Here is a 27,845-nt window from a genome sequence, read left to right as displayed (position 1 = left end):
TCCATCAAGGACCGTCCCGGCAGAGCAAACAATGACGCTGATAGTCTCTCGCGTGTGCCATTTGATATGGAGCAGTATATGGAAACATGTACACAGGTAATAATGCCTGAGGTAATGAACAGTGTGACACAAGCGGTGGCTGTTCAGTCCCAAACAACTGAGCCCTGGCTGTGCCCTGCGATCATCTCAACAGTAGTAACTGAAAATAATGACATGACAACATCAGTAGCAGAAATCCCTAAAATCACCTTAAGGGAAGCCCAAAGAGAGGACCCCGTGATTGGTGAGGTGCTCAAATATGTCCTGTCAGAACAGTGGCCAAAGAGTATAAGACAACTCCACAATAATAAGAAAATAGCTGCACTGGTGAGGCAAAAACCAAGACTACACATGGACAGTAATGGGCTGCTATATCGGAAAACTGCCAGTCGAACGCAGCTACTTCTGCCAAAGAAATACCACCAGCTTGTGTACAAAGAACTCCATGAGGAGATGGGTCACCTTGGAGTAGAGAGGGTGTTGACCCTTATCAGGGACCGCTTCTATTGGCCTCATATGCAGAAAGATGTTGAGCATCACGTCACGCAGGTGTGCAGCTGTCTAAAAAACAAGCGACCCACAAAACCAACTAGAGCTCCTCTCTCTAACATTATTACTACATATCCATTCGAGCTGGTGTCCATTGATTTCTTACATCTGGAGAAATGTAAGGGAGGATATGAATATATTCTTGTAGTAATGGACCACTTCACACGGTTCGCTCAAGCTTATCCCTGCCGAAATAAAGCTGCCAAAACAGCTGCTGAGAAAATATTTTGAGATTTTGCACTGAGATTTGGTTTTCCCACAAGACTCCATCATGACCAGGGAAAGGAGTTTGAAAACAGACTGTTTGAGAAGCTACAAAAGTATAGTGGAGTTAAAGGGTCCCGGACCACACCATATCACCCTCAAGGGAATGGCCAGGTGGAGAGATTCAACAGGACACTGCTGGCAATGCTCAGAAACCTACCGGAGACTGATAAAACAGATTGGAAGGCATCGCTGACAAAATTGGTCCACGCTTACAATTGCACACGCAGCGAGGCCACAGGGTATGCACCTTATTTCCTCTTGTTTGGCCGTAACCCCCGGCTCCCTATTGATCTCATGTTTGGGCTTGCTGCAGAAGATCAAAGCTCATCTCATACAGACTATGCAGAGAAATGGAGGGCAAGAATGACAGAAGCCTACCAGCTAGCATCGAACACCGCCTGCAAAGAGGGAGTAAGAAGAAAAGTCCTCTATGACAAAAAGGCCTATGGTGCAGAGTTGTATCCTGGGTGCAGGGTGTTGATCAGAAATTTAAACGAGAAGGGCGGTCCGGGAAAACTCAGGTCATTCTGGGAAGATCAAGTGTATGTCGTAATACAGAGGAAACACCAGGATAGCCCAGTGTATGAGCTTAAGCCTGAAAATGGGAAGGGACGCACTAGGGTCATTCACCGGAACCTTCTGCTACCATGTGACTTTCTCCCAGTTGAAGAAGTGAAGTCACCTGGTGAACTGAGAAAAGTGAGTGAAAGAGTGAAAGTCAACAAACAGAGACATAGGGAACAGGAAAAGAGCTCTGATGAGGAGGATGACTGGAGAGCCATCGTCAGAACACAAGCAAGAAGTGACGAAGGGGTCAAAGGTTATTTGAGAGCAGAAGCACCTGAGTTCTATCCACACACCACAGTAGTAGCAACAGAGGATTTGACTCCCGAGGACAGTAGGGAACAACCACCAGAGGAAGAGGAAAACAGAACAGCGGATGAGAACAGTGAGACGCTGAACATGGAGTGTGACAATGAGTCCTCTGAATGTGCACCCAGTAGCCAAGAAGACACTGACCTATCACCGGTCAGACAGAAAAGATATCCTTTGAGAAGGAGAAAAGCAAAAGTTATTCTGACTTATCATAGGTTAGGTGAGCCTAGCATGTCTCAGTAATAAGTAATAGACCTAGTCAGAAAATAAGACAATTGGAATGTTGGAAAGAGAAATGTTGACATTTTTCACAGTTCATAAGAAGTACTCCAGCTACAGCTAAGCAAGAATGTAAGAAAGTTTTGAGAAGATTAAATAATAAGACTATATAAATGTTGTCGTTGAAAATGTCAGCGCAGTCACCTATCATAACTTGTGTACGACATTCTTTTGTAGGAAGGTTATTACTAGGTTAAAAGTCCTTACTCAGAAGTAATGCAGATACCCGTGTACATGGCGGAAGGGGCAGTGGAGTGTTATCGTGCACATTAACACCTACTGCAGACATATGGCATTAACAGGAGATATGTGTCATATGATTGGCTGGGAGCAGCATTGCATTTGCAGGAACGCTGTGAACTCTGACTCCTACTGGGACTAACCTATCTATATGCTGTGCATAACAAGTGTACTGATGATTTAATTACATGAACTGGTGATTGCATAATGTCAGGATGCCATTATTTTTGGAGGGGAGAGTGTGAGGGCAGTGAATTCAAACAGGTTAGAGCCCAAACACATATATTGTTATTTAACCCCATTTTATCTTAGTTCATATTCTACACTGTTCTTTTGGCACATTTGATTTGCTAGTTTACCTTATTTTGAGACATCTGCACTTCAGTCTGCTGCACACAGACAACATTGAGCTTTTATAAGTGTTGATACCGATATTCGCCACAAGAGGGAGACGCCCTTTAGCGAGCGTTTCTGTCGGGAGTGTACAGGCAGCGCCGACACACTGTGCGCTGAGACGAGACACGAGACAGAACGATGTTAACAACAGTGTACTGTTTGTCTGTAATTTTGCAGGTAAGCTGACGAGATATTGAATAGAGGATTAAAGTTTCATATAAAGCAGAGGGTTATGAGTAAAGTGGGAAAGTTGGCCGTTTGCTTCCACTCAGTGTGCGTTGGCACGAGTTAGATGTTAGCAATGACAAGGTAGCAGTTAAGCTAACTCGGCCATTGGGATTAGGACCCTGTACGGTACATTTGAATGAAAAACATCTAAATTGCATTACATGTAATTGTAAAGATGTCAGGTATAAGGACTGAAGTTGTAGTAGTACTGTTTCATTATTGGTGCCAAACATTTATTATAATTGTTACGAATATGTGTTAAATATGCTCAGGTCGGGTGTGTACAGGCAGCGCCGACACACTGTGCGCTGAGACGAGACACGAGACAGAACGATGTTAACAACAGTGTACTGTTTGTCTGTAATTTTGCAGTAAAGAGAGAGAAACCACAAGATCCTGTCTGCGTGTTTCGTCAAGTGTGCTACACTAAGAAAAAAAGGAAATGAATGTCTGCCACCCTGACTGTCAACTGAGTTCTCTTCTTTCAAAATCTTAAATTTGATGGGCCAATGTGCACATAAAAAAATGGATGTTCACTATATTTTTAACCCTTCATGAGGCAGATCATGGCTTCAGAGTCTTGGCCACTAGTTGATTCAAAATGGTAAAAGGTCTGTATATATAGCGCTTTTATCCAAAGCGAATTATAACGTTGCTTCTCATTCACACACACATTGAAGGCGGCAGCTGCCATGCCAGGTGCTCACTTGACCCACAGGGAGAAACATAGGTTTCAGTATCTTGCGAAAGACACTTTGACACATAGCCAAAAGGGACTGGTAGTTGAACCACTGACCCTGTGGTCCCTGGATGACTGCCTTACCAACTGAGCTACAAGTTGTTGATGGACCCTGTGATATTAAAACTCCTAAAATACTGTCCTGTCTAGGACATTTATACTACATTTTACTGTACCAGAAGTCACACTTCCCCTGTTATACTCACAGTCCTGCTGTGCTTCCTTGCTTGGAAAGCACTCGCTGAAGAGGCAGTACATGGTGCGGTACAAGTTGTCCAGAAGGGATTTTGGAGAAGCAAATCGCCAGCTGGAGTCTGGCACCCTGTCAGGTTCCTCTGTTAAACGATCCCAAATGTCTTGAATTGTCTCTGGAGGCTCCTGCTGGAAAACCTGAACACAGAAGAAAATGGACACATAAATATTTAGAAGCCAACTCCACTGAAGTGGAGTTGTTTATCTTAAACAGATCCTGATTTTGTAGTTGGTAAGTTTCAAAATATCATCAAATTAACTCTTGCATATTAGGATTTAGAACTTACTGCAGTTATTATCTTAAGTTATTAACATTTGGCCTGAATGTGCCCCTGGAGGTGAGTTGGAGATTCAGATCAGTGCAAAGAATTGTCTGCAGAAGCCAAAGCTGGGAGGACAAAGTGTAACTAACCTCACTGAAGCATACCCATCAACTCAACTTGTCTCCTAAAATAATCTGTACCAACACAAAGAGAGAATACACATACTGCTGCCATCCTCCATCAAAAAAAAAAGAAACTGGTTATGGATTAAAGTATCATACTGTCTGTCACACAGTGCCTTGTTCAAAGACTTTTTCATAATCGACAAAGTTGACATAATCCACTCTAGTGATTGTCTGACGATGACAACCTTCAACGGTAATTGGGGTAATAAGGGTAATTGTTTCTTCCTGAAACCCATACAAAATATTAGGCTTTAGTAAATATTCTTCCCTTTCATTGTTTTTTGACACTACACCCAAAATTGAAAATGTTCTTCCCCAGTGCTCAGCCTGATCCCCAAGTTTGCACTATCTCCCCTTACATTTTGGTCTGAGGTTTGGTTTCCTGTTTGCTTCATTCTGTTTAAGTGTTTTGGTTTTGTTCTTTGTAATCCCTGCTTGCTTGGTTATTTATTTGTCCCCTTCTGTCAGTCGGCATTTTATGCTTAGTTTGTTTTTCCGTTTGCTTCCCCTTAGTTACTTAGTTAGTTCCTTTGCTTCCCAGGCACAGTTATAATTTAGTTAATTTTCCCACTCTGAGTGTGTTTGAGTTCATGTTCTGTTTTACTTTGTTTAGTTATTACTACGTGTGTTTTCCTGCCCTCCTCATGGGGTGATTTACAGTTGTTTGCCTTTTTTGTGAATAAACCCTCTTTCACCTTGAAAACCTCCCCTTTTAATTATAAAATTAAATACACTCAGTGTGACACTCCATTAATCAGTCTTTTATGTTCTGCTTGTTTCCACTTTGTCTCACTTATTCTGAGTAGTGCAAGGTTGCAGTTTTTAATTTCTTATTTAAATAGTTTTTCTTGCCTGGAACATGGTCTTTATCGTTCTACATTCCTAAGGTCATGTTGTTCCTGGTTGAAAGTGGGGTGGTCATTTCTGAAGCTTCAAGGATTCCTGGTTTTCACCACATGACACCATAAGTCATCTATATGAAGAGCTTTCTCTTCCACAACAAGATCTGTTGATTTTCCAGTATCAGCTTTTTACAGGGCAGGGGTCCTAACCCCGTTTCCTTTCGAAAAATACCTGCTAGGTATCCATAGATCGACTCAGTGTGACATGCCAAATTACCTGTGACCCTGCAGCCTGGGAGAATTTTAATTGCTAAATACCCTGAAGTAGAACTGAATACTACTGTGATGCAGATACATGAGCTCTCTTACCTCAGCATGGTGTGACTGTACAAACACTCCCTCAACATCTCTGAAGCGTTTTTCCAACTCAGTGGTGTATGGTCTTGAAGGATGTCTCTCTGGCATAACTCGGAGGATCTAAAATTATAATTTGTCAACATTAAAGACTTCGATCGATTAAATACAAGGACTGAAATTCACTGTACATGCATCATTTATTCATGTCTATGGTAAAATTGTTGATTACAACTGGTATATTCAAGGTGCTGCCACTTGGAAGTTAATTGTGCTCAACTAAATGAGCAACAGCTACCTTAAATTTCATTAGTAATGTGATTATGGTTACTGATATAAACACCATTACTGAAAGAGACTTTTTTTTTCACTACACGCACACAGTCAAGTGTCTACTTGTCTGTAATTGTCATTGTCAAAGTTTTATTTCAGTTTTTAGGGTGTGTTTGTGGGAAGAAATTCAAGGATCAGTACTGACCTCAAACATGAGAGGTGGAAGGTCTGACGTGCAATTAACCACTTATGCGACATGGAGGATGTTTTATTTGTTGTTTTGAACTGTTATTAGTTGAAATTGTTCCCTCCTCGTTTAACCTATTATATTAAAGCTGAACTGATGGACGAAGGTACAGGAGGCCCTACCAGCTGGAGCCACTAACGCCCCCAACAGTCTCATATGAGCTGTTTCCCCTCAAGGCAGGGAAACAGCCAGGCTATCAGACACAAAGGAAAACATCCTAAAATCAAAAGCATTCAGGGACACACTTTCATTTTGCAAAGCCCAGTAGGGGAAAGATATGCATTGCTTCCCACTGCAGACTAATATAGTTATGTAACTAAGTCCTTGTCAGTCAAATGAAAGATGGATCTTCTGTAAAGCTTCTTTTCAAAATGTTCATATATAAAACAAATATATGGGAAAGAATAAATTAAATTTGTTTTTGAAACTTCTGGATTTCCAGGTCAATCCAACAATGAATGTGATGAAATGCTCTTTTGTAATGATTATTTGTGGTCAGTGAATCTTTTAAACTTACAGCTTGACTGTTGTGATGCAGCAGACTGAGGACTTGTGCAATTCACGTATATTAATTGTGTATTCAGTGTGGTTTAAGGGTGTTGAACTTTTTCACATGTGTATGTCTTTGCAGTTGCTGACGTGTGAATGAACATTTACCGTAAGTGCTGAAAAAGGAAAAGAGTGGGTGTTTGGAAGAGGAGGCAGAGAAAATTCAACAGAGCAACAAACATTAAAGAAATCAACATTAAACAAAGTCAGTTTGGTTGGTGCAATCACTTAAATCTACGGATTACAGCAGTTCAAGCCTTGAGGTTTTGGGATCAACAGACTGCAGGACCCCACCTTCCCAACCTGTCTGCTCCAACAGTTTCAGGTTAGCTCTGCTTACAGCTCTCTCAGGGGTCAAATAACAACAGGCCAGCCACTAATGAGTGCAGTTTCACTATTCTGTATACAGGATACATTTGAGAATTTTTTAATTAACCAAAGGTAGATAGTGAAGATACTGCAAATATGCTTTAACTACTATTTTTTTGTTTTCTAAAATCAGGTATACTGTAATCTAACATCCACTTTCATTTTCGAATGTTAACAGATGTTTTATCTACAGAAATGGCTCCCAATGACACGCACAATATCAGCTCCATAAATTTGCTCGAAGTAGCAGGATCTAATAACTCGACAGGGCAAATGTCAGTATGTCACCTTTTGTGCAGAAGCATCCATCAAGGCATTTAAGACCCAAATGAATATACAGTGTGTTTCTCTGTGACTGTGTCAGATTTCATTCAAGGATAGTTTGGACTGTCTTGTAATCCTGACACTAGCTCAGCTAATAGCAGCATTTAATTATTTTTTATTATGAATGAACTTTTTGGAAAAGATTTGATGAATCTCATTTTTATATAAATGAGCTATATATTCCTACCTTTTTTAACACGCCTTGGTTGACCTGGAACCACAATCTCTGGAGAATAAAGTCTTCCAACCCCTCCACCCGCAACTTCTGATGAGAAGAGAAGGTAGAATAGAGAGGAAGCAAAGCATTACAAATATTTAATTGTAGACACAGAAACTTATATTACAGTGCAGCACTGTATATACAGCGTCTAAACTGCAATTCTTAAAGGACTAGATAAATCAAGCATTACTCTAAAAATGTAAAGTGTAAATTTTTTACCATTCTGCTGATGTTTTTCAGTTTAAAGAGTTCCTTTTGATGAACCTTGATGGTGTAATTTATGGGAAAGTTGTGCTTCTGTGCAAAGAAAAATACAGAGGGGATAAATTAGGAAAATTTATTTCATGTGTCAAACTAGATGTTACATTTTAATTTTAGAGCTGTAGAAATTAGATACAATATCTTTCAACATCACACTAATCTTAAATGTTAAAAAATGCTGCAAGTCATTTCCCCATGTGGTGCTGTAGTGAGATAAACATTTTCAGATGCACAAGTCATTTGTTTTGGGGAGGCTAAAAGATCGAAGTCGGTATGATTGCTAGCACCTCCTGTCCATATATCAAAGTGTCAGGATCGACCCCTTGCACGGCAGCTGTCATCATCACTGTGTGTGTGTTTGTGTGTGTGTGTAAATGAGAAGAAACATTGCAAAGTTCTTTGGGTACCGATAAAGTAATTAAAGTGCAATTTAAGTATGGACTATTTAGTCTGTAGTAAGTGTTTATTTAATTCCTTCACATATTGTAGATGTTATCAACCCATGTGTTTTTCAAGGCACTAAATTGCATTATGGGTAGCTTGTCCTAAATATGGAGCTTTTTGAAACGTATCTCAAAGACCTGACCTAATGGAAGTGTATGCTATACATCTATATTAATAAACAATAATTTCCTGTTTGTTGTTGAGGGTTGGGGATGTCCTGCTCATTCACTCCCACTGCTCTGACTTCCCATGCTGGGCTACATTAAGACTACAAACAACTTTCTTCTGCTTCATAGACAAAATGCAAACAAGCCTCTCACCATGTACCGTCGCCGGTGGCTGAGGCTGTCACTGAGTGTCCTCAAGGGTGTGCACATGCTGGCTGGCGTCAGGGCCATTAGTACAGGAGCTAACAGAGACAGGCCTTCAGAAACGGAGAGAGGAACAACAGAGCATATGATTAACCTCACACAGATAACTCACAATTATTGGGGGGCCTGTAGCTCAGTTGGTAAGGCAGTCGTCCAGAGACCACAGGGTCAGTGGCTTAATCCCCAGTCCTAGCTATATGTCAAAGTGTCTCTGGGCAAAACACTGGACCCCTAAAAGCTCTGTCCCCTCCCCAGCTGTGCAGTGCCAGTCCAAGCCTGGTAGAAATTGGGGAGGGTTGTGTCAGGAAGGGCATCTGGCATAAAGACTGTGCCAAATCAACATGCAAACAATGATTCACTGTAGCGACCCTGAACTCACTGGGTAAGCCAAAAGGATAAAAAAAAACATAACTCACAATATATTAATGAGTATTGTTGTGGTGTCACAGAGATCTTACACATTTGTTTTTTTTTTCATTCCATTTCATGCACACCTGATAAACAGTTATGCTTCTATTTTAATCAGTGGAGGCTGTCTACATAGCTAGTGAAATGTTACTCAAGCTACATGCCGGTAAATAGGACCCAAAACATATTTTAACTCTGTTTTTCTAAAATGTACACATGTAACACATGTAACACATAGTGACTGGGCATTGGACTATGGGTACATTTAAAACTGCAGGCGACTCAGTGACTAGACCAGAGTACCAGAGTTGCTGCTGCTGCTCTGCTAACATGCTGCTCACACTACGACTTTGGTGCACATTTTCCTCTTGGGGATCAATAAAGTGTTATCTAATCTCCTATAAAGAGTATAATGTTAACTACAACTAAAAAGTCCTAGCAGTGGTTCCAGGATCAGGAGTGATATAAAAATAGCCACAAATAGTATGGTTTATTAAAGCTCAGTAAGATGCCTGTATGGCAATTTGGCAATATTACATTTATCACATTTATTTATTCTATATTAGAAGGTGGTTACACTGATTCAATGATTCTCCCCTTGATGAAAATTCACATAGTGTTGTTGGAGTGCTTTTATTTTGTAAAAAATATAATGTTATCAGTGAGCAGAAACATGAACTGATGGAAATGCAGCTAACCTCTCCACTGCGTACTTGCCACAGTCTTTTCTTAGCTTTGTTTTTTATGAAAATGGTTAATTAAATTCTGAGGATCCTGTTGCAACTTTGGCACAAAAGCCCATTAAATGCAGTGCATCATGCTTTATAGGTGATAGCATCACTTCTTCCAGGAAGTTCGTGCCTTCTGACAAGACAAGTTACTATGAAACCTTGAGTACAACTAGAGAAGAGTGACTTACCCTGAGCTCTAGAGTAGATATTCAAGCTACCACACTGTGAACATTATTTTTTCATTTAACCAAAAGTTAAACTATTGTCATGTTCAACAAATAACCAACACTGTGTGTATTTTTTTGGTAACACACACATTTGGTCAATCACGGCTTATACAAGTGAACCAACAAACACCCCTCACCCCCACCCCTCTCTCACCCCATCTCCAAGTCATCTTTGCATGTACATAAGCATAATATTAATACACTTGCAACCTTCAAGCTACATTGGTGTGAAAGGTGTTTATGGTCATATGAACACTTACATACAAATTGTGATGGTGGAAGTCAGCATGTAAAGAAGAAAAAAGGTGAAAGGAAAAAACTGACATGGACAAGTTGATGCTGGTATGTTGCTGGTGATTGTGTGTCACCTGGGGAGGAGAACTTAAATAAGTTACAGACTGAACAGTAAATCTTATCTCGGGATAACTAGAAAGGTGAAAGATAATATGGGGTGTGTGGGAGTTAGATGCTCCTCTGTGTCTCCGAAGGTGCCAAAAAGCCATTAAGGGAGCTTTTTAATTAACTATAGGGTTAGAAAAAAGTATTTTCGTTGTGTTTCCAGGGTACCAGGAAACAATTTTTCTCAATAAACGATTTTGTCAAAGCTGTATGTAGGTTAAGACTTAGTTTTAGGATTTGGAATTTTGTCTAGGAAGGTCTAGGAAATGTAGGGATTGTAATTTAGGGAATATAAGGAATTCACATCCTCACACCTGAGGAAGACACGTGTTTGTGTGTGGTGTGTGTGTGTGTGTGTGTGTGTGTGTGTGTGTGTGTGTGTGTGTGTGTGTGTGTGTGTGTGTGTGTGTGCGCTGAGCAGTATGAGTATTTAAAGTTATTAGTCATAGTAAATTACAGTTGAAAGGAAAATTATTCTTTGACTGAGCAGTGGAACAAAATTTACTGGCACACTGTGTCAGTTTGTAGTTTAGTTACTGTAGCAGTAAACTGAACTGCAGCAGGTAAGGGATTCAGAGTTTGGATGTGTCATAAAATGTGTTTCTGTATCTGAACCTGCATGTCAGTACATGCTTGTACAAATACTGATGCCTGTTGTGTGTGCATGTGTGTGTGTTTGTGTGTGAAACTGAATGGATTTGTTTGTAGTGTAAAAACCAAGGATTATTTGCATTTTTTTGTCAGTGTTGGACTCGATTCAGTGAAACCTTTTCAAAGAATGTTTGATTCAATTGTCAAACAGGTTTTTCATAGTGTTGCCCATAGAAACACAGCACTAACAATAAGATAGTGAGTGGTAGCCTGCAGTTATTGGCCTCCATTAACTGTAATGACTATCACCAAGCTGGCTAATGTACCTCATGCAGTACCACTCGTTTGGCTTGCTTTCTGGACCAGAATAACTTCTACTCATGGAAAGTCTGTCATTTATTACAGGACAAGACTATGCAGGAATTCAGATGAAAAAACAGAACAGGGTGGTGAGGGTGTGTTGTTTGAGTTACAGAAAAGTTTAAGTCCAGGTTGCATAAGAGTTGAATGTGAAGAATTACCAGATAAAATAAAACACTTTACAACTCTTTGTAATTCTCCCTACATACAATAAAATGCAGCATTATGTTTACAACTAATATACCAATAATGTCTGCCTGCACTTGTTATTTTAGTTTTATTACCAAAGTAGTGGATGCGTATCTCCTTCCTTAGAACCAACCTGTATCACCTTGTACCACATGTAAAAATGTTATATCTAAAGACTGTCAAAAACTCCCCTAAGTCCATTTGCATCTCCAGTTTCACATGTCTGAAACCTCGTCAACCCCTGTCAGTAGCCTAAGATGAACAATTCTTTTACAACTTTTCTCTGAAGTCACAAAGTGGAAACATTTGCACATTCAGAGACCAAACAACAAACACGACCTCAGCAGTTTTCTGTGTCTGTAAAGTTCCATTTAAAAATAGCTTTAGACCTGGCTATCGTCTTGTGCTTTCCCTTACTCAGGAGGATATGTGTGCAGCTCTGTAGGCTGTGGTGACAGTGGTAGTTTGTGCCCTCTGACCGCAACCCACCGGACTGTAGTTCATGGTCTGTTTCAGCAGCCCAGCTTTCTGGCACTTCTTGACTCACTCAAGTGACTTTTGCCACACATTCTGAGACTCTACAGCACACTTACAGATCCAGATTAGGGCTGAGTGAAAGGATGAAACATGTTTTTATGGTTGATTTCCCTTTAATATTTTGTCATGCTAAATTATTAGCAACCATGAATAATCCAGGTAAAGCCCCTGAAATCAGCACTAATATTACTACACAACGCAGTTAGTGACAGAAGGTATTTTGACAACCAGCCACAAAAGCAAGTGTATTAGCAGAGCTGTAGAGTTTCAATTCCAAAGATATCCTCAAAAAGAAAAGCTGTCTGTATTAGCTCAATTACTGAATTGAACAAATACATGCTGGAGAGGATTTAAAATAATCCTCCCGTCATTCCAAGTTGTCACAGTGAATAAACATTACAGTGCAAAACGTTTAAAAAGAAGAGAGAATATGCTAACTGTCCCAGTAAGCTTTGTGTACTTGGAGAAAAACAGCTCATAAACAGCATCATCCACTGATGTGTCATCAGTTTCTACATTCCTCACATTCTCTCCAGATTTCCAGAAACAGTCAGTTGACTTACTGTTTGGTGAGCTTCATGGGACTTGAGTCAAGGATAAGAGTAAAAGACCTTTTTTTAAAAATTCTAACATAAAAAAACCCACAAAAACGAAAGGAAGTGGGTTAACAATATTTTAATTGCTGTAATGTGCTTAACAATCCTTAAGAATACAGTTTCCATACATGTGGCTTTGGAGTGTAAACATTTATACTGAACAAACATACTGTGCCACATGGTTTAACCTTTTTGGTCTTCTCATAACACATAATGTAACCCCAGCACATGATAAATGTGGCATTAGGCATTTTTCTGCATGTAATTACTTTCAGGAAGGTGACACAGAAAAACAATACAAACAATATACTGTACAAAAACAACATGACAACAAAAACACACTTTTGCTTGCAGTGGCATATTGAGTGTCCAATATGCATCATATGAGCATAGTTCTAAACCTTTATTTTCTTTAAATGTGCCCAATATGCAAAATGTGAAATTATTTTAAACAAAATTTTATTTTTCTTGAGTAGCTTCTAATTTACACTAAAGTGCTCAAATTTTACCATGTGGCTTACAAAAACCATTTTTCCCAGTAGATAATGTCTAACAGATTACATGTTCCAAGTCATTCTGAATGTACAAGTCATTCTGTACAGCTGAATTGACTTGTTGAACCAAACATTAATAACTCTACAATGCTACAACACACAGTCTAAGAGTGTCTCTCTACAACAATCTGACATCACAACATTTACTTAAATTCCCCCAGTTTCCCACTTTCACTTAGAATCCACTACGGGTTTCTGTGCAGCTGGATCCTTTCATAGCCTGCATTAACAAAGAGGCAGGGAAACTTTGGACAGACCATCAGTGTGTCACAGTGATAAGACACAAATACGGACGTTTCGCCATCACCTGACATTCACAGCTTTAGACTGTGGGAGGAACCCAAAAATCTCTATTAATGCTTCAGTTGGCCATTTCCATGTCCAGAGTTTATGGGGGGTTAAACTGGGTCAGAAACCACTGCAGCTGAGCTCTGCCTCCAGCTGGCACCCTGCCGAACCTGAACTATTGGGCTCCTTTATTATCACAGTATTGGCAACACTCACACTTGAGAATGTTGGTCGCTCTGTTTGAGTCCATTAAATAACTCTGGTCACTGCACAGCTGCTGAAACCCTGTAAAAACCTGTAGAAGCTCCACCATATGAGTGCAGCTGTCCAACTAATTCCAACTAACTTCCCCATGGAAATTTACAAAATATATTTTACATCAATAAAGAAATTGCCCTTTGATTGATACAAATAACTGCCTGAGTTGGAAATAAATACTAAAGGTATCAAAGTGGGGTGGAAGACCGCTGCTCTAAAGGAAGCAGTATCATCTAGGACAGCAGACACAGCAAATGTCAGTGGATTGACTTTCACAGCTTCAAAAATAGGCAAAGCATATTTACAAAAATGAATTTTCAAAGAAGGCTCGTAAATGGTGAGAATAATGGCTACTTTATTGTCATTATACCAGATAACTGACATGGTTTGTTTTGTCTTGGGTTGCAATTAACTGTTGTAATTCTGTAAGTAAGATAAAACAAGACATTTCAAAGCCATCTAATATGAAACCAAGCTAATATAATTAGCACATTTGCTGGTAAAGACAAAATTGTCTTTCTTTGTATAGACTGTAATTTTAAACTGATTACGTGCACTGGTTGACTAATGCTTGAAATGTGAACAATAGTGAAGTTTGGGTGATTCTATCCAAAGCTAGCTGGTTACAGCCTTACTGACTGAAGTTACCAAAATAGCACAAAATATGACTAGATGGTCATACTTGACTCCTAAACTGCAGCGTTCACTTCTGCACAAGTTTGGCTACAATTACAACAAGCATGGCCTTGATAAAAAATTTAAAATAAGGCAGAGAAAAGCACCCATTTTTTATATCACACAATCATCATATCACAATCTGCACATATACACAGTCAACCCACATATACTAGCTCAGGACTAAAAATAGAAGCATGACCCAGTGGGCGCACACACACGCACGTCTCTTACCCAAAAGGGCTCCCAGGAGGCAGGCTGAGGTGGAGAGTTGAACCATGCTGTAAGGTTTAGGTCGTCAGCACCGTGTGTGCACAAACAAAAAAACACACACACACACAATGCTTCAACGCTGGTGTCTGCACCTCTTCAGTGAACGTGTTCAGCAACAGGTCTTCTTTGTACTGAGCATTTCTGAAGCAACAGATCTTGGTCCTTATTGCTCTTGTTCTTCTGTTGCTCTCTGCTGCAGAAAGTCTGAAAACAAGAGATAAAATCAGTTAGGGAGACACAAAAAAAAAAACACAAAAGCATGCAATCACACAGATAGAGACAAGAACTGTCAGCTCTGTTACATATCAAGGCTGGGTACAAACATCAAATTAAAATGATCCAATGATTCACTTATTTAGTTGACAAAATACATGTTACCTAAAATATAGATGGCAAAATGCAAAATTTTTAGCCATGCTGAGAGGTTGGCTCTAGGGATGGTAACGTTAGTCATTTGATCAGTCAGCCCACACTTTCTGTCTGGACAGATACAGTATAAGTAAACATTTATTAGAGTGGATTTCCATGGCGTTTTGTAGAGACATACATTCATGAATGCAGGTGGAATCCTAACTTATCTATATCTATCTATTTATCTATCTATCTATCTATCTTTAAAGGACTATGGTGAATAATCTGTTAGCAGCAAACAGTCAGTATTGTTTCTTACTTTTATCAATCAAACCCTAGTTTGTTTTTAGTCTGATTACTAAGTTAACGACTTGAATGCATGATTCACTATAAATCAAACGGCGAATAAAGAAACGCACATCTCAGCAAAATCAAACAAAGAAATCTTCCTTTAATGAATGATTTCTGAAAGAACAGGGAAAGGTTTTAAGTTTAAAAATAAATAATCATCCCTCCAACTAATGTTGTATCTGTACTACAGATCAGAATTTAGCAACATGCAATGCACCATAAATAAAAATAATAATAATAATAACAGAGAGCAAAAGGAACGTTGCGCAATCAACAGCTTGACTCATAGCAATCCTGAAAAACTCCATTGCCTTTTACTGAAAATGAAACCTAACAAGTTCAAGAAATGAATGCAATGGCTGGTCCTTTTTATTGACAGAAAACTAGGATGCACTGTTCCCTTCTGTTAGACATATAATACCAGCAACAGTATCATGACTGTAATTCCAAAATCACTGAGTTTCTCCATCTGTTTTTGGATGAAGTGACCAACAGCCTTTGTTTTATAGCTGACATCTGCTGCTGCTAAACACCAAAATAATGTAATTATGTTGACACACAGTGTATTTGTTTGTGGGATGTTTTGAATTACAACACCGGCAATGAATTACAGTGCTCCTAAAAAGATTTCACTGCCTTGCTCTATTACGTGTTTTGTTATAACTCAGACACACACGAAGCATGGCCACTTGACACAAAACTGATTTGAATGAGAAATGGCCAACAGTGTAATCAGTATTTACAATGAGTAATGGCCACCAACTTTCAATTTAGTTTCAGCTCAATTACAGCTCTGGCTCTTAATACAATACACTGACAAATGGGAGGGGATTTGGTCAGCAGCAAAAGAAAAGCGACAAAGATGAAGCTAAAGTTATACACACAACCTTTTAACAGTGTTAATGCTCTAGAGTGCAAAGTCTGAGACCAGACCTCAAGGAAATTCAGCATATGTGCTTGGATTTTCAAAAATGGTATTTACTCACAGTCCCAAAGCAGCTTGAGAATGAGCATTTTTTTCCGAAGGACAACAAGGAAACAATGCTGAGCATAGATGTGCACAGTTTCATCGCATCAAACTCCAATGACTCAGGGCTGTAAATGTGGTCAAAGACACTAATAAATATTGTGCTTTAAGTCATTTCTTTTTACAACACTTGCAACTGGTTGTATAAAATAGGTTTTTCTTTGATATGTTATTTTTTGTTGAACAGACTTAACATTTGTTCAGGGGACATCCAAAGTTATTAGATATCCCCTGAGGGAGATATGAATATGAGTCCAAATTTTTGTGTAGATTGGATAAGTTAAAAAATCTGACCTGCCAGTGAGACTGGATTAAAAAGTCAGTAAAGTTCATCCTCTGGGTTCTGCAAACATCTAAATTTGATGATCCATCCAATAGTTAAGACTGACACATTATGCCAATTTTATTTAACGTTGTACAAAAATATAAAACAATAAAGCTAAAGGCAGGATTTTAAATACTTGGTACAGGAACATTACTGTTTTTGCCAAAAAAATACATGAACATTAAAGTGGCTCAGCTGCAGCATTTATCAGATTAAGATGAGTTCATGAAGAAAGTTAGCTCCTTAATGTATACAGCGTATGAATTTGTAGTTGATTCTAAAAATACTCTTCACATCAAACATGGACTTAACCACCAGGAATCACTGACACATCTTACCCTCATGCCACCTCCCTTGACATATAAAGAACAGACACAATTTCTTTACCTTCTCACATCAGGCACACAGAAAATGTCACAGCTTCGAACGAATTTGAAGCAAATTTTATTAGCTCTAGTTCTCAAAGCGACTTCTCAGCAAGCGGCATAAAACAGATTACACAAACAACCAAGTTCATTAAATTCATGACAGCTGTTGAATGAAAGTATTTGAGTCTTTTGGCTGTACTAGATTGCACTTTATATTTAGAGATGTTTCTTACATTTGTTAGACACCTCAGGAAAAGCAGAGGTAGACTATCCAAGCAGCACAGCACTCCCAGCTTTCTGTGTCTTGTCAATAAAAGGTCTAATCTTTAGTAATCTTTGGCAAAGCTCAGGAATGCTAGTGATGTTTTGGTGTAAAGCACAGGAAATAAGCCGTATAATCACAGATGAATGTCATATATTTGTCATACTCACTTAAACAATACAATATGTTCCAACATAACATAACATGCTTTAATAATATTTCTCATGAATCAGTTAAAAGACTAAATCAATTAAACATGCTTAAAGGTTTACTTAAGATTTATCTTAGCAGAAAATAAACTGTTTGAACTGAGTCATCTCTTCCGCCCCTGTTTTCTCTCTCTCTTCCCTCCCTAACTTTTTCGTCTCCCCCTCACTATTCACTGGCGTTTGCCAAATTCATTCCAGCGCTCCACATCTGTAGTTGGCCCCTCAGTGAGTATAGCCAGCTGACTATATCTCTATGACTTCCTGACGGGATGTAAGTGCCACAAGCGGTGAAGCTGCTGTGGCAGGATGCCAACCTGTTGCTGCAGACATTGACAAATACCCAAACCGAAATGTCTGCAAAAATGGACAGAAGAGTGTGTAGGTTGTAATTACACCCTGTTGCAGAGATGGGCGAAACCAAATTGAATCTGCAACAAGGGAACATTTGTGATCACATGCAGGCAGCAAGATCAAGTCAAACATTCACAAAGTTTTTGTTGTTTAATTCCTGTGCATAAAGATTAACCACACAAACAACTAGCAATGAATTGACGTCAATACAGAAAGTAACATTTGGCATTTATGGGGCAGCAGGAGAGGTGGTCTGTTCATAGATCACCTCTCCCAAGCTTAAGACCCAAGCTCTAATTTGTTTAAGTGTCCATATGCGTGGCCAAGAGGTCTCAGTTAAGTAGAATTAACTACTATGGAAATATAACCCAAAATGTGATGTACACGCATGTGGATGCCTGGTTCTAAGAGGATAGAGTTGTATGAAAAATGAAATAAATGTGGGTTTGTTTTTTTTACCAGATTGTGAGGATTTGCCAAATTCTTACTAGTGTGTTATCACAGACTGTAACACACTGTAAAAAGTAATTTGGGGGACCTGTATCCACAACTTAATTAAATATGTGTTTCCAAGATAAAAATAGGAATTTACTAATTTAAATTTACATTTTAATTTGAAAAATATTGGTAATTGCAGCAACTTTTTTTGCGTGTCATTTACACTCACATTTATGCATTTACGATGTAAAATAAACTTTAGGTTGTGGTAACTTAATAAAATGGACTTTGTTCATTCATTCAATTTTGTTCTGCCCTGAGTTCAGGATTTTAGGACCCTTCCTCCATCCACTTCACACAAAATAAGTAGAGACTGTGTGTTACAGGACTTGCTGTACATGGCAAAGAGAGGGGAAAAAAATTTCAAGGTGAGAATAATTTGCTTTACAAAGTAATTCTATAATTGCGTTCTTATAACCAATTGTTCTAGTGAACAGCTGGATAAAGGTGCCCTATGAAAAATTTACTAAACTAGAAGAGGGCTTTTCATTTGCCACGTAATATTTATGAGTAGTCAAATTTAAAATATTTGTTTATAATAACAGTAATTAAGTGGATGGTAAATAAAAATGCATGTATTTGTAGCAGAATGTAGTTTGTTTCTTCCACTTAATTTTACCAGACATTGTCATAACTCAACAAGCTTGATGCAAATTGTTGGGGGGGTTATTTTTTAGCCAATACATTAGTTTTTTAGAGTGCACTGCAACAATAATACTGCTCCCCACTGTTACTAGAGCTGACTATGAAGCTCTGTAAGCCATTCATGTCAGATAAACATCAGATAAAGAGTTTGTAGATATTTGACATGAATTGATTTGTTATATTGACACAGCTCTCTTGAAACTGATCAAAATTAAACACATAACAATTTAGGGCAAAGAATTCAGTCAAATGCTGTTTACCAGTTGATGCCCAGTACACAAAAAAAAAAAAACACAGGTTACAACAGGTTTGCTCCATCATCGAACTTTTCACATCTGCACAGGCAATGATGCAGAAAAGCTGTATCTCTAAGCTGCTGACAGGGTGCACTCTGAAAATTACAGCATATGAATTCCTCCCTCTCCTGTATGACACTGATTTATTTTCCCCATGCTTTCCTACTTTATTTACTCACTCTAATCTCGACCTAATCCATCAACAAACATTACGTGTCTAAACTTCACCTTGATTTCTAGATCCCAACTAACCAACACGCTGTGATGTCATTAAACTGGGTCAAAATACCATCACACATACAGGCACGAGTTAAGGCATGAGTTAAAGCAGGACCAACAGGGAAAGTCCAACATGGTCCTTTCTGGTCCCCTGGTAGTGAATGTGTAACGACTTGGAGGTCATTGGATAGAAACACAAGTGAATGCACATACTGGCACTGGTGACTCAACAAAACTCCCTCCTATTTCCCCTTGGCCTTCTGTCAACCATCTCTTTGATTCTAAAATTCCTATCAGCCTTTAGCTCACTATTCCAAAAAGACACTGACAAATACCTCGTTATGGTCAGATGCCTATAGAAAGCTGGTGAAGTGAAATGGTTTAATTTCAGGTTAAGACAAGTTGTTATCTTACAACAAATGTTGACTGAATGCATTTGAATGCCACAGTACAATAAAGGCTGTGTAATTGTCAAATAAAGCAGAATTGTCTGCACATACTGCACAATAATGCCCATTTAACTGAGACTTGGAAAGGAGTGAACAGCGTGTGGCTGCAAAAACTTCAAAGGCAATGTCCATTTTTGGAAACAATTACCCTGTCTGCTCTTTTAAAGGGAAATATTTCATTACAACACGTTGCAATGTGCTGCTTCCTCATGTTCTACTGTTTTCTGTGACTTTATACAGTCTAGTCTTGTCCGCCGGCTTCTCAATTCTGTAACCTGAACTTTTCTCACACTTTCACTCACACACTTCATTTAATCAAGTGTTGAAATCCGGATCTGTACTCGCAAGGTCTCTGGGATCAATAGGACATGCTTATGGCTCATGATAAATGACAGCTGTCCGGGCAGCTTGCATAAGACCTCATCAGCAGGTCCACATCGTCACTGTATAAAGGAGCCGCCTGAGAAATAAGTACGCACCTGACGAAAGTGAAAGTACTGCCGGACAATTTGAAGGCTACCAGCTGCAGCCACAGCTCCACGCAGGACCACAAACACTCTCCAACATCCACGTTTCCAACAATAAGGTGTGGCAAAAAATATATATGAAAATCTATTATAAAGGCAAACACATACATGTCGGTTCGCACTCACCTTGAGTTCTTTGTTGCCCCGGTACCCGGGATGCGTAAAGTCCGCACAGAAGTTGCACGCTGTAATGATCCCTCTGTAAATCAGAGGAAAGGCCGGTCCGATATGAATCCAGTCATAACACCGCGTATAACAATCAACAAAAGAAGTCCATTAGTGACTCCGTCCATTCAGGCAGCCGCAGAGCTCTCTGTCTGTGTGTGCCGCCAAGTGCGCAACACACTGGCCTGCAGCTGCTTGCAGCGTAGCCTAAACCAAGGCACAGACAGGCTCACGGACACACCATCCTTTCAAAATAAAAGCGGAGGTAGGTCGGAGCCTTTCTGCATAGCTTGCAGTCCCCCTCCCTCCCCGTTTCTTTGTAACCCAGAAATTTCCCCTTTAATCTGGAAATAGCACAAATTAGATTTGCGCCACATAAGCAAAGAACCTCCCCTAAAAGAAAACTGTTCGTTCAAGCCAAGTAAATAGTATTTTATAACAGTAAAATTAGTACATGTTATCATATTATTATCCTACTTGTAAATGAAATTGATAAAACATGACGTTTAATTCAGGAAGTGTCATGTCCAGAGGTTCAAAAACCATTACTTTACTGACTATTTTAAACTGCGGCAGCTGGAGACACCAGTGGAATCAATAAACTTGTTATCCAATTTGCCGTCACCTTTTTCTTATTTGTCCAACAATCCTAACCTGCAATGCAATATTAAGAGGAGCATTGAGAATCCTGCTTTATCATACAGCACTGCAGGGATCGCGAAGCGCAACTTTTGGCAGGGAACATGCCGCCAACATAAAGGAACATTCTGCCTTTTAACACCAGGTTTTGTTTCCACGTTGTCTTTACATGCGCTGAAAAACTATGTGGAGGTTGTTTCTTGTCAGAGATTTTACTTTGGAAGCTGCTGCTGCCGCTGCTTCTGCTGCGTCACAGTTGCTTTTAAATCTTAAGCATCTCGGTCGGGACCACAGGTCTGGCGCTGCATCCAGCTAGTTAAATGACATTACCACATGTTCAGCAAACATGTGATAATAATCAGCCTCCGAACTTGGATATAGTCCTCTTCTGCAAGTTTATTTTCAAATGGACAATATGATTTTTTTCCATTTCAAAATAAATTAATTTTCCGAAGTATTTGGTTTATTGGAAGATTGTAACAGATCTCCTGCGTTTCCTACAGTACCATGACAAGTCCAAACAAGTCCATGACAAATTAAAATGTTTTGTGTTGTGTTGTTGCTGTTATATTATTATCAGCATAGTATAATTATGAAATTGTGTTATCACAGATGTACCCAATGAAGTTGCAAATTAGTGTTTTTGTGGAGTGCAACTTGCTGACTAAGCGTGTATAATGTCAGATATTACTACAATATTATGGACCATAACCAGATCACACCAAAACCCTCCACCACAATGGCATGTGTTGCGGTTCCAGACTAGCTGCTGAGCTCAGAGGGGAAAGCCCGCAGAAAACAGCAGCACTACCCGGCAGGGATTTTTAGAGTTTCCATTCAGTCATAGGGGGTGGGCTTTGGTAATGGACTGCGCTAAGATTATTAAAAACTCTTCAGGAAAGTGGCTATGACAAATATCCGAGAATGTAAATTGTGTGGGAACACAAGGGCACAATGTGATTAAAATGAGAGCTTAGGAAGTCATTTTCTATAAAGGGTTTCTTCATATTATAAACAATGGTTTTAAATAATGAGTCAAGTTGACTCATGGGTGTGACAATGCACAAAGGGCATTGGTTGCCAACAGAGACAGCTGATATTTGACTGCATCCAACTAAGACAGACTACAGACCACAAAAGCAGTTGAGCCAATCTGGCTTTTAACCGGCTTTTGTACAAATGCATCAGAATGTTTACATTCAAGAATCAGAGCCAGGATGGCCATAAAACGAAAGCCATACAACTGATTCAGTTCATGAGTAAATGAGCAGAGCAGTCCAACTCACTGAAACCCGCAGGAATTTTTACCATACCCCTAAAACTATAAAGCATAAACATTTAGAATCTTTAGGTTTTATTTGTTAATTTTTAATATATTTGAATATAATTTGTCACTATATAGTTTTTACTTTTAACTGCAGATTTAGGTCAAAGGGCTTCTGCAGAGCACTCTCCACACTGCTATGAATAAAATCTTTGGTGGAAAAATCCTCAGCAACATTTATTCATCCTGCATGGATTTTAAATATAAACACAAAACACTAACAGTGGCTAGCAAAGGTTTTCTAGATATTTTAAGACATATCTATTTGTGATACATAAAAACATTAAAAGCATCAAATGCAGCGGAAAAAAGAACATACAAATCTGAAAATAAAAAACAAATTGTTATCAAAACCATAGGAATTCTCTCTCCTCTGCCAGCAGTAGTGATTCAGCTCTGGTAGAAATGCCTGGTGGCCAACAGGAGAGGACTCTGTGCCGTGGTTTGCTCTCGCTTTATTGTTCATGTTGGTTGAGGGGACAAATGAAGCCTGATAATGATACAGTTTCTAAAAGAGGACACCTTAATGTGTAAAAAAAGATTAGGACAATGGACACTTTACTCAAAAATGTCCTGCATGTCCAGAGAAAAGTTACCCTGTTCGATCAGTGTAACACAATGATGAAAACGTGCACGAAGGACCTGTTTCTGGAAAAAAACTTTTTCCTTTATCTTGTTGACATTGCTCCCTATCCAATCGGCTCTCCTCCTCACCGCCCTCTGGGAAACATGTAAGACATGATTCATGAGGGAATTTATGGACCAGTTTAGTACTTTACCTCCCTCTTGACTTGGGGGATGAATGACACAGGCTGGAAACTAAAACTGACAATGTTCTACTGACACAATAATTGGTTTGGTCCTTTCAGTGCTTACTTAACTGGTGCGAAGTTTCCCCAGAGGCTTTTTTTTGTCCCCACAGTGACACAGCAGAAAGTACTATATGATTTTGTCTAATTATCAATCACAACATTAGTGAACTAGACTATACCCCGTCAGTACCACTAACTGGTTAGGGTCGCTAAAGCTTCAATACTACCAATCTAAAGTCTCTGTAATGTCACTTAGAAATTAGATTATATAGATTTTATTTATACATCAATGACACATTTTTTTTTCATCAATTGTATTTGCACAATTACACATACACATGGGTCTTAACAGGTCCAAAATGTTCATCTTGAAATGAAATGGACTAATCAAAAACCTACCCATAACCTGCTGTACATTCAATTAAACAGAGAGCCCTAATCTGATTGGGAACTAAAAACCACTGATGCCTGATGCAATCGGGCATAAAAGTAGTTATTACATGAGAGGCACTTCAGACATTGCCCCTTGCATTAATCTTATTCAGCCTTCAGCCTTGTACCATACTGCCCTCAAACTAATTTTCCTCTTTTTCTAGACATTCCACCTCTGGGTCTGTTTTGTCTTCTCTTCCACATTGGTCTTCTTCTGCAACTAGAACCTATTGTTGTTACAATATCCCTTTGTCTAACATCTTCTTATCAATAAATGGTAATTAAGTTCCCCAGGGAATTACTTTAGGGCCACAAGTTTTTTAGTTCACATATGTTATCAGTTAGTGGAGTCATCAGGATACACAGAGGTTCAAAAGCTCAGAGAGAGACAAAATTAAATTCCATAGGACTTGCCCCAGGCCAGCAAGCCAGAAACCTTTACATGATCTTTGACTCAGAACTGAACTTTAATGACTATGATGAGAATCTCACCGAATCTACATTTTATCACCTTAAAGAATAGGGTGGTCATTTCTGGCTCTGAGTGACACACAGATACTGATGCACACTCGAGTCGTGTGATTCCCTTCTACCCGGTCGACCCCTTATGAAGTTCAACTGATTCAGAGCTCCGCTGTCAGAATGTCCACCAGTTCAGAAGAAGAAACACAATCCACCATTTTTAAAGATGTTACACTATTGTATTTGTGTTTTTTTAGATGGTTTATTCTTTCCAATCTATTTGTCATTGACATTTTATTTTCTTTATCAAATTTGTATTTATTCTGAAAATGTACTAAACATGATCTGTTTTGTTCTTTGCATTGGTCTCATAAGGTTTGGTCTCAAGCTATTTTTACTATTCATTTATTCTATAAAGCATGTAGAATTTGATTAAATTGTACAAAATGCTAAAACTACTTTCCTCTGGTTTCACCTCCTCCCTGCTGAATCTGTCGCCATCATTACACACTGTTATATCCCCAGATTCTATCAGTGTAGTCTGCAAACTTGCTTTTGCACATTAAACTCTTCTGTTAAACAGTTTTAAACTGCTTTTACATAAATGAACACTTTTTTCTGGCGTGTAAACGGTCAAACCTCGAGTTATTGTGAAATATGGCAAAACCGCTTAAAGCAATTGGTTAACTTCGAAAGGTTTCCAGAATAAGTACCTGTATGATTTCAGTCAAATCATTTTTCAGTTTTTTTCTCTGAGTCAGAACAAAACCAAATCAGAGATTGTAAAAATCTCTTAGTAAAAATACACCCAGTGTGACTAGCTGAATTAACCACCCAGTCTTATCCTTCAACCAATGCTGGTTTCATTACAGAGTACAGCCTTTGTGTGCTTCACTTACGGAACAAACTGAAAAGTCTCGTAATTTTCTTATTATCCAATAAAATTAAATACAAGGAGGATTTTCATGGAAGTACCTATTTATTTAAACCTATGAACTTCACACAGACAAAGAGCTAAATCAGATGGAAGAGGACAGAAGACGAACAGAGCGGCAGAATGGAGGCATCCAAAAAAAACCAAATCATGCTAGTTGCTTAGGAACTCTGTGCTGGTGTTGTGGTGACTGTTCTCCACTGCCAACTGAGGACAAAAACAATTTTTGTAAAGAGTAAGAGCTATTGATTCCAGACTTAGAAAATCCAGATGTGTCCATGGATGAAAATAACCCTAGAAGTGTTACTATTACAGATGATTTGCAGAGCTAATCCACATTGCTGTCTTGAAAAATGTGATTCATCTCTATTTTAAATCAACTGGAAACAGACTAAGGTCAGGTGGGTCAAATGATTGACTCTTCATAGGGTGAGACACATCGATTGCATCTTATAAAAGTTAACAATCTGTATGCTTTATACACCAGGAACCGATAATATTTTGACTGGTTCAGAGTCTCACATGTGTAAACAAACCGGCACTGGTGGGAGAATGATCAGAAGTGATCGGTTCATCGACAAGTTGGAGACTAATCCCATTGCCACTGTATCGGCTGTATCTTACGTTTATTTCAAGTTTTCCCAAGTCTTTAGAATCTAGTTTACTTTTAAAATGCAGAAACAAAAAAATGGAAGACATTCACTTTACATGACATGAAGCTTTATATGCCTGCATAATAAACTGTTAAATACAATTTTCCAGTCTCTGACTATTTAACTGTGGAACAGTATAGCACATGTATACAGAGTGTACAGTATGTCTACTGTATGTCCTTTATGAACAGTCCTTACATGAATCAAGATTTAATTTAAACATATCTTTTAAAAAAAACTGCTCACTATGAATAAGAAACATACATCTTGTCATCTTGTCATCATATCTTTTACCACTACAAATGTACTTAATGTCAGAGGGGCAAAAAAACAGCCAAATTTGTTTCCTCCTAACTAACTAATTTTGGAACAGAGAAAGGACAGAAGTCCCATCTTTCACAATTAAAAACAACACTGGGGTATTTTCAGTAAAAAGCATGTGGTTTCAAGCCAAAAGTGTCAAGTGGTGGTTAAAATGAGAACATGGTTAAAGAAATAAGGGACATAAAAATCATGTACTGGTTTTGTGCCTTTTTATCTGATGTCAATTGTCCAAATGTCAATGGATTTTTTTTATATGGCACCAGCATCTGCCAGGTCTTAAGTCACTGTTGGTTGGGTAGCTTTGCTGCCTGAAGAACATTAGGATGTGTGTTGTGATAATTACCGTAAGGCATAAACCGTAGGGCATAAACCGTAGGGCATATTTCATGCCTACAAAGTTTAAAGTGTTTCATAATAACCAAAGAAAAGACTAAAAATGTACGAAAGAGTCATAATTAAAAAAACTAATTACTCACTTCATACAGAATACTGTAAAGGTCTATAAGAAACAAAGTTGTATACAATGACCCATTTTAGAGGCATTTACACAATCATAAAATATCTACATATGCATAATAACATTATTATTCATGCAGTCTTTTCTATGAAATTAGCATTTTATAGAAACGTTCAATTAAAAGCAGACCATGACTTAATTTCACTGTGCAACCACAGTAGCTTTGTTTGGTTTACCCTCCAGTCAGTGAAGCCTGTAGTTGTAAACACATGTTTAAAGTTTAAGAACATGCAATAAAATGGCTATAAAAGTCTGCTTGTAGGTTTCAAGATTACTGACTGTGAAAGGTCTCTGGTGACTGCAAGCCAACATGCATTGGTTGTATAGCAAAAGTTATAAAGGTGTTCAAAAATCTGCAACTGTTGCTGGTGATTTCATCTTTTCAATTATCATTCATTGACACAAGTTTAACAGCCATACTCAGGCATCATCAAAAATAATAAATTGTCTATAAAATAATTTTAGGATTATTTTTTAGTGAATGAACACACGTGATCCAAGTCTTTACAATGAAAACACTGAGCTACTGTTAAAGCAAGACCAGAGAAAAGATACAAAGTCAGCCAAGTTTACCCAGGTTATAGCAGGATTAGCCTTGAGCATTTATTGCTTATTAATTGCAAGTTTTAATCATAAGAAGAATATTGTGTTTTTTATGTTGTAAAAGTTACAAAGTTTTACTTTATGACAACCGTGTTGTAAAGGCAGTAATTTGGTGCCATTTTAGAGAAGGAAAAGTATTATCAAAAGCATTTTTATAAGTAAATTAGCATAGAATATCACTGATCCAGTAGTTGATGGCTGCTTATTTATCAGTGTTGTGTGATCATTCTGTCACAAACCATTTCAAAAAAATGTGGCAATTTACCACAGGATTTCAGGCAGTATTAGAGAAGCAGCTTTGCAAGCCATCAATTAGTTCACAGAGGAACAAGCTAAACTACAACAAACTACCCTATTGAGAAAACTAGTCTGCTTAATAATGAAAGTATAATTAAAAACAATTACATTCATAAAGTCATATTTCACACACAAACATCAAAACAATTAAA

At 38.5% G+C, this 27,845-nt stretch overlaps 1 protein-coding gene across 1 annotated transcript in view; it reads right to left on the bottom strand.

The window, feature by feature from the left end:
• The window catches only part of il34 (interleukin 34), a 30,727-nt gene extending 9,793 nt beyond the window's left edge, over nt 1-20,934 (bottom strand). Inside the window, exons 1-7 of the mRNA XM_067503011.1 lie at nt 20,658-20,934; nt 14,615-14,857; nt 8,517-8,620; nt 7,711-7,788; nt 7,459-7,536; nt 5,525-5,632; nt 3,820-4,003 (exon numbers count right to left, since the gene is read on the bottom strand). Coding sequence (XP_067359112.1) covers nt 3,820-4,003; nt 5,525-5,632; nt 7,459-7,536; nt 7,711-7,788; nt 8,517-8,620; nt 14,615-14,660 — 598 coding nt within the window. The 5' untranslated portion in view covers nt 14,661-14,857; nt 20,658-20,934. The remainder of the gene's footprint in view (nt 1-3,819; nt 4,004-5,524; nt 5,633-7,458; nt 7,537-7,710; nt 7,789-8,516; nt 8,621-14,614; nt 14,858-20,657) is intronic.
• Nucleotides 20,935-27,845: the final 6,911 nt, after the last annotated feature.

This window comes from Channa argus, chromosome 4 (assembly GCF_033026475.1).
Source record: "Channa argus isolate prfri chromosome 4, Channa argus male v1.0, whole genome shotgun sequence".
In the NCBI taxonomy this organism is placed as follows: domain Eukaryota; kingdom Metazoa; phylum Chordata; class Actinopteri; order Anabantiformes; family Channidae; genus Channa; species Channa argus.
Note: the sequence above shows the minus strand (reverse complement) of the source record. Positions and strands in the feature narration are given on the sequence as shown.